The sequence below is a fragment of the Centrocercus urophasianus genome, unplaced genomic scaffold (genome assembly GCF_019232065.1).
Source record: "Centrocercus urophasianus isolate 14NV4802_14NV808 unplaced genomic scaffold, USGS_Curo_1.0 seq_759, whole genome shotgun sequence".
In the NCBI taxonomy this organism is placed as follows: domain Eukaryota; kingdom Metazoa; phylum Chordata; class Aves; order Galliformes; family Phasianidae; genus Centrocercus; species Centrocercus urophasianus.
The window spans coordinates 28,406-36,766 of NW_024885376.1; the positions used below are offsets into that span (position 1 = coordinate 28,406).

At 38.0% G+C, this 8,361-nt stretch overlaps 1 protein-coding gene across 1 annotated transcript in view; it reads left to right on the top strand.

The window, feature by feature from the left end:
- Positions 1–7,669, top strand: part of LOC122171000 (ADAMTS-like protein 1) — a gene marked incomplete at its 5' end in the record, with an annotated part of 33,974 nt that extends 26,305 nt beyond the window's left edge. The window contains 3 exons of the mRNA XM_042838313.1: positions 2,874–3,078; positions 4,275–4,422; positions 7,581–7,669. Of these exons, the coding sequence (XP_042694247.1) occupies positions 2,874–3,078; positions 4,275–4,422; positions 7,581–7,669 (442 nt within the window). The remainder of the gene's footprint in view (positions 1–2,873; positions 3,079–4,274; positions 4,423–7,580) is intronic.
- Positions 7,670–8,361: the final 692 nt, after the last annotated feature.

Here is an 8,361-nt window from a genome sequence, read left to right on the forward strand (position 1 = left end):
TTTGCTTCATATGCACTTCCATGACAGATGCCACTGTGTCAGAGTGCCCCTCTGCTGCCATCTGTCAGCAGCAATAACAGTAATAACATGTAGTGGACTGCTGGTGGGAAGGTTCAGCCTCTACTGCCATACCACCAACATCTACTTCTGGTGTTGTGGGCCAGTGTATTAAAATAGAAGACGTTACTTTCAGAGCAGCCCTTGTATGTCCAATAAATGTACTTAATTTCCATAATTTTCAGATTATATTTTCTGTGCTCTGTGCTTGCCTGTTGGCAGCTAAATGCTTGGGGGTGCATACATAGATTCATTATTACTACTCATGAGATGTACTTATAAAATTTAATCCTGCCTTTCATTCCTTTTTTTTTCTGGAAAACATTTTTCTGCATTTTTTATTAAAAAATAAACACGTAACTATGAACCTCAAAAATTAAGCCTCCGTTGTTCAAGAATACAGAAGCTTGAATATTCATACGGCATATAAGACTAGCTTTGAGAGTGCTATATTTTATTTCCACTGTGTTCAAAGGCTTTGCACACTGACAAAAACAAGCATGTATCAGTGGATGATTCAGCAGCACTCAACAGTGGAAGGATTGTATTTAAGGAAAAAGCATCCTGAGCTGGCAGCTGGGCAGAGGCTTTTTTGCGTCTGAAGAAAATCCAAGATGAAGGATCAAAATGCCCTGAAGTGTTTGACTTTCATTAACACTGAAAGTGATCAAAAGCCTGATACTGTTTCTCAAGCTTTTCTGTATTATGGGCTCACCCCACAACAGTTCCTTTACATCCACTGACCCGGCCACTCTTTTTTCAGCTTTTTTACCAGCAGCTCAGGCTGCAACTGCTGGCTGAGTCCTTTACCCCACCTTCCACTCAACATCTGGTCCTGTGAACCCACAAACAGGGCTCATGTCTCCCTCCCTCACTCCCAGAAGGAAGACACAGTGGCAGGTCTCTTCTCCAAGCCTCAGTGGCAGAAAAAATAGACACTGATTAGACCACAAGGTTGGCATGAGTCAGGGCCAGGGCAGAAGGACAAAATATTCCTCTCAACCCACGTAGCTTAGGAAAAAATTAAAAAATAACATAAAAATCCCACAAAGGAAACAAAAACACACACACAAAAAATGGCCCCAGTCACACTATCTGTCTGAGGCTGACACCTGATACTGGGGACAGAGGAGAGTAGCAAACTTTAGGAGAAGTGGCACTTTAGGAGAAGTGAAAAGGAAATTTGGGAAAGTGTCTGTAAGATTTACTTACTGCTCTCTCTGCATTGGGTTTTATCACGAAAGAAAGGTACAGTTCTGTGGATACAGCGCTCGCTTTGGTGCACTGCCACATCCTCTCACAAATCCTCAGTCAGTACTGCCTGTTTTGTAACTTGAAAGGGTTTCACCTTTAAGAGCTGTGTGGCTGAGAACTCTTTTCTGTCTTACACACATATAAAACCCGAGGAACAAACTGCTTGCCTAGATTAAGCATCTTTGTATTGCCAAGGTTGCCAGAGGCACCCAGCAGCCTTTCCCAACAACTGCAGAGAATTCTAGCCACAGCAACCCTATCCCAGGCTCAGGTTGATGGCAAGAGTTTCTGCTGCTTACCAGTTTCAGTTTGAGCTCTCTTCAGTTACATTTGTGATAGTTAGAAACCTTATCTGGAAAACTTGTCCCAAAAATCCACAGGTGTCACGTTTGAATTAAAAATGTCACAATACATATCTGTGACATATGGGGCTTATAGGGAGCACACCATGACATGGTGTAAATATTGTTCTACCACTTCTTTGTGTTCACACATAGAACTAGTTGATGGCTTTACCATTCATAAACAACTATCAACATGAGCCACTTCACACAGTGTCTTAGAGCAGCTCTAGCCATTATCCAAGTTCAGGTTGTGCATAAATATACTGGAGCTGATAGGAATAATATGGGCTGATACAAGGAAAAATCGGAGGGAAAGATAGATTTATTTCATATTGTCTAACAGCTTTGGTGAACATGTAAGTTTTAATTAATGAGACTAATTACTTTGTTATGACTACAAGAAAAACATCACTTATAGCTATTGTAACAGAGGTCCTGGATCTTCTCTGTGACAGCAGCTTGAATAAAGGGAGGAAATACCAGTCTACATTTTATGCAAACAGAAATATATGCATATAAAACAATGCATACATTATTGTGTATGCATCATTATAGGAGGTGGAAAAAAAAACCCTTATTCGTGGCTTTTTTGGAGCATACACATTGCTGTATGGATTTGTCATTACAATGTTCAAATGGCACCTGTTGAAAAAAATAGTGTCTGAATTCTTCCCCCTGCTTCAGGTCTAAGAAGACAAGGCTTATGTAATTCATCCATCCGTCTATTTATCCATCTATCAATATAGCTTCTTCTCTTTGAAAGTTTCCTCCAATCTTATTTTTTTTCTCCATAACTCAGTTTTTCACCTGAAGGAAGCACTGCTATTTTTTGCCTGTTCTAGCAAAAGTAACATAATAAATTCAGAACGAACTGAACCTCTAGTAATTTGTAGTAATTTGTAACAAAGATTTCTCAGAATGTGTCATATTGTTAAAATATGATAATTGCATCAGCTAAATAAAAGAGATTGTAATAAAATTAGTAGTTACAGAGTTAATGTGGAAAGGAGGTTTTACATTTAAGTTGGTAAATTAAAGATTGCGCCCATCAGAGTGCTTTGTTGATATCACCACTTGCATGTAATTTTTTCTGAGGGCAGAAGTCTGAAGTACAAGAAAAACAACTGCAGGTAACATTTTATGCATTTATGGGGCCAGTAATGGGGGCATCGGGTTCCTTTTGTTGACTCTTCTGTATCACATTCTGCTTTTTCCCAGATGGGAAAGTACACCCTGGACTGCCTGCTCCTCATCCTGCGGAGGGGGGATTCAAAGCCGCAGTGTCTCATGTGTGGAGGAAGACATTCAAGGGCATATTAGCCCCGTGGAAGAATGGAAATGCATGTACACTCCAAAGATGCCTCTTGTCCAACCTTGCAATATATTTGACTGCCCAAAGTGGCTTGCTCAGGAATGGTCACCGGTAATCTGTTTCACTTTGATGATTTTGTATTTTGTATACTGAAAACACATCTTCAGTGCAGAGAATAATAGTTTAGTGAGCTTGTTGAATTAGAAACTTTTATTATTTTCCTTTCTCTGTTTTAAATCACTCTATTTGTCTAAACACAAAGCAAATTCAAAGTCTGTGAATTTAAGATTTAACAGGGTTATGGAGAAAGATGGAAAAATAAATCAGATTTGAAATGTTGATTAGTGATCCTCTACTAAGAATAGACTGAGAACGTAAATGCACACAAAAAAAGCAGTAAGCTGATCATGATCAGGTAACAGCATCTTTTCAGCCCAAAATTGTGTGTCATAAATTTCTAATAATTTTCTAAAAATTTATAAACCCGTAAGTGACTGGGTTTTTATGCTTATTCTTTGTCCCTGACTCTCCTTTATTGTTTCATGCAAGAAAATTCCTGTTTTTTCTAATATTGAATTCAGGTTCTCACCACCCCAGTTTTTCTACAAGCGAGATGAGTTCTTGGAAGTTAAAATATTTTATCCACAGATGAGGTGTTCTTTATTGATTGCAAAGTGTTCAACAAGCTGCTATCTAAGAACAAAGTAATGCTGTTCGTATCCATAGACCTTCCCACTGGTTGCTGGGTTTGATCTTGACCCATCCAACCACTTTTGAAATAACCCTCATGGGGGAAAGAGTGATGTACCTTAGCAAAAATAAATGAAAAAAGACGTAAGAAAGTGTCTTTGGGAAGAAAGCCTGAATAATTTCCCTTTATGTTTGATGCCATGTTCCAAAATAGCTGAGTGTCACCTCTCTTAACACATAAGCTTCAGTACTTCGTCCAAGCAAAGCAGAGTGGCTCTAGATGAAGCTGACAGGGTGTTACTAAGCATATCCATTTTGGGATGGATGGCCACAAGCCAAGTAGTGCACACAAGCCAGTGCTGAGAATGTGCACAGCAAAAGAATTCCAGAGGCTATACTTCCAAGCCAAGTATATGTGCAGACCAAAAAGGCAAGTATTTGTGTTGATTTTATGTGTTATCCATAACTGCTAAATATTACAAATTTTACATGAACATGGTTAGTGTTTCTGCATCACCTTTGCCCTTGATGTACTTCTGTTGCACATTCTCTTTTTATGTATTACTCCTACAACATACCACAATCATCCTTTCATTTCTCCTCTTTTATTTTTCCAGTGCACTGTGACCTGTGGACAAGGGCTCAGATATCGTGTGGTCCTTTGTATTGATCACAGGGGGATGCATACAGGAGGCTGTAGCTCTAAAACAAAGCCGCACATAAAGGAAGAATGCATAGTACCCACTCCTTGTTACAAACCCAAAGGTAATTAGAGAAAGATTCTTATGAATTTTTGTGTCTGTATGCTGACTAAATTACAGAAATTTCTGGACTACAGAAATGTAAGTGATCTTAATTTCCCTAAATTTGAGCCATAAACTCTACCATAAGAAAAGAATCAGTCCCTTTTGAAAAATGAATTGATATCTTGGTGAATATTAAGAGCATTTATTATGTGAAATAAGCGTGACCTGATGATAATCCAGGATGGAAAAGTGAAATTTAGAATTTTAATTTCTGTGCTCACTGCCTTATGACAGACAAACTTGTCAATTTGCAAGGTACCAGTTTATCTGGAGCATGGGACTTCACTGTATCTGCCAGACGCCAAAGTGGCAAAACTCAGATGCTGGCCTTCAGGAAAGCAAGGGGTATTTTGCACTGTGTTCTGCTGGAGCACATGAGCTCGCTCAGTCTGCATCCCAGGATGAATAAAAGGCTCTGCTACCATGACTGAGCTTCATCTGGAGCTGCAGCAGCCTTGCGCTCAGTTAACCAGCTGAATCTGTGAGGCTTTATCCATTTATCACATTCAGAGCCCATGTAAAGAAAGCTGCTGTCTGCCTGCAGCATGCAGTGTAAGCAAAATGCATTAAGATGCTGAAAACCAGATGATGCATACCACCCGCAAGTGAGTTCTGCCTAGGGAATGTGCCTAGACCAATTGGGGAGGTTTGCTTGCATCTGTCAAGACATCTCTTCCAAAGGGATTTGTCTAGTAATTCCACATGGCTGTTTCCTGGAGGTATGCTCTTGCAACTTGCTGTCATCTTTACCAATTCTTGTGCTGCCCTTTGCAATACATAACATCATTAAGGTCTGAGTAGACATGACTCTCACTTTCTCCCATTTTCTCCCATGGGATGGAAAGCTCTTTATGAAACATGGTGTGTTGCTAGGATTTGATTTTAGTTTTCATCTTGGTTCTGTAATTTTTCCTCCACAATGCAAGAGGTAATATTTGAAGGCACATGTACCTGAAAAGTAAATCATGCTTTCTGAAAAGAGCTGGGCCAGATGGTCTCCAGAGATCTCTTCTAATACACATTATTCTATTTATGTGATGGAAGTTTGTCCTTTTTTATGTCTTGAATTTAGCATTATAAATTTAAATTTAAATTCAATTGTTGTAGTAAAGTACTTCAATTCTGTTGAATGTTTTAATCTTAGTTTGCTTTTTCCTTCCATACCTGGAATAAAATAAAGCATGAAAACAATGTTCTTAGCTGATTGAAAAAGCAAAACAAAGCATGTGGAATACTCTTTTTAACACTCTTTACAAAAGAAAACCAGAATGCAAATAATTTATGTAATTTATTTCTTTTTCTTTTATTCATGTACTGAGGCACTTTATCTTACAGCAATAATGCAAAAATACAGGATAACCCTAGATTAGATTAAGTACTAGATTAAGTACTAATTTGCAATTTTTATTGAGAATGTGAATTTATTTAATAAAACTTTCTGTAAAATGTAGGATCTAACGTTTTTATACTCTCCTATAAAAGTAGAGATTTTACTTTAATCTCTAAAATTAAAAGCTCTTCATTAGCTTATTTTAGGAATGAATTTCACTCATTTTTTTGTCAAAGCATACTGTACAACATCAGCATTTCTCATCCTCCAAATTATTTTACAGCATAAATGGCAATTAATTTTATCTCCTGCTGAATGCACATTTTTTAAAAACAAAAGTTATTTAAAAAGTCACATAGCAGACAACTGTACGTGACAGCTTTTGCTTTTTACAAGCACTTGAATCCGAGGGAAAAAAAGCATAGAAGTAATATCTGGCTTTCCAAAACTCGTAAAGTGGGCTACAGTGCATATAAATAGAACTATCTCCTACATATTTTGGATAACAAAAGTGGTAAAATATAGATTAAACTAAGAACAATGCTGGCAAATATTCATCTTCAAATGGTACTAGTAAATATATTAGAGTAAGAATTTGGCAAGATATTTCTGGAAGAGAGGCACAGTTATTAAACTGCTGTCCTTCTTTCCTCAGTTAACATCTTGCTCCAAGAAAATTTGCTTGACAAAAGTTGCAGTAGCTGTGAAATCAAGTTGTTAATCATTTTTCCTCTGTGATAAAACAGTTTGGAAATTTCATGTGCATGCATGAAAGGTTCCTTCTTATTCACGATGAAGTTATTGAAAAATTTTAAATATTCTGAATGACATTAATCTGTTCCTGATGATGAGTATAAATCTACACATTACCTAAATCAAAAAGTTTAGGTGGTTTGTTAGTGGCCAATAAGCCTGGTCCTGGTTTTCTTCCATGTTCCGAGTTTCATTATGCTGTATTTGTGTCTTTTTCTTTATCCTGACCCAAAATATTCGGTTAATATGCAGAGCTTGTTTTCAAATTATGATGCCAAACTTGCTCTTACGTTATGCCCCTGTAGAGTTAAAACAGCTCCACTGCCTTCAGCTGAAATGCTCCACTTTGACATTGCATGAGAGCAGAATTTGGCTGAAAGAGTTGAATGGCCCTGCACTCCCCAGAACAGTGCAACTAATTATGTTGTGTTCATATCCTGGGTAAGAGAAAAAACAGCCACACTGTTTTTCATCAGAAATGACAGAAAAAGTATCAAGCTCATTTTTTAAATCCATATAGCTGATGAACTGATAAAGTTGAAAAAGTATAGCTTGACCATTTCATTACAGTTTCTCGGTTTTTTGGGTATCGCTCATCAAATCAGGATTTTCTTCCTTTTTGACATCTATCAAAAGGAGGATTAAGGCATCCTCTGAAATTCTAAAATTCAAGCATAAGCAAAAGGATATTATATGTTTTGCCTTCAGAGCATCAATGGAGGTCATTACACTTCCCAGTCTCACTCTGAAAAATACTTGCTGAAGTGTTCAGTTTAGTAGCCCAGTTGCATCATCTGTAAAGTAACTATCTGGTCATAAAACTAATCTTGTGACCTTTATAATCCAGCTGACAACTGCGTAATAACAATTCCATAATTCTGTCCCTCTCCTCCTTTCTCTTCTTGAGCTCAACCTCAGCTCAAGAAGAGGCACGTGTATATTCCAAGCACCAAGTGAAAAAGCAAAGGCTGGCACACATGGGAGCATTGCTGCTGCATGGTTTCTGTTTTCATGTACTTGCATTTGTTCTGTAGAGAAACTTCCCGTGGAAGCAAAGTTGCCGTGGTACAAACAAGCTCAAGAGCTGGAAGAAGGAGCAGTGGTGTCTGAAGAACCTTCGTAAGTCTTAAAAAAATTTTCACAGCAGGCACGTGTGAGATGAGATCTGAAGCCTGTGCTGAATTGACATGGTCTCTTGAAATTATATTTGGCTTTTATTAGAGGATAAAGGCCAAATCTAGCCCCGTGGAAATCAAAGGACTTAAGGCTGTGTCATATTTAGGTGTGAAGAGGCAGAGTTTAAGAGGACAAATGCACACTGAATTTGAACAAACACATTTATGTTTTATGTAAGTTCATTTACAGTGATATTACAGTAAGATTCTGTCTGCCTGAATTAGTTTTACAATCCCCACTACCACTGTATCTCAGCGTTCAGCACCTTTATTTACTGTCACAATACTCCTGTGTAGTAACAGGTAAAATATAGGGCAGTCAGTGAAGGAATCCTCCCCAGGAATGGTGTAATATCAGTTACAGATGTGAATTAATTTTAACAGAAAATAAACTAGAACCCGAGAGCTGTGGCTTGTATTGCTGTATTTCCACTTACCTTCTTTCATGGATTTTCCCCTCCTTGTTCTTCTAGACTCTGAACAGTCTTTTCCTAGCCATTTTTGCAAAAGTGATCTGTCAGTACCTTGTTTCCCTTTAGTATCTATCTCTTCTTCCTGCTGTGGAACCTTTTGGATAGCAGATAGACCTATTTACATAGACTGAAAATCCCTCCCCCTTCCCTTCCCTTCCCTTCCCTTC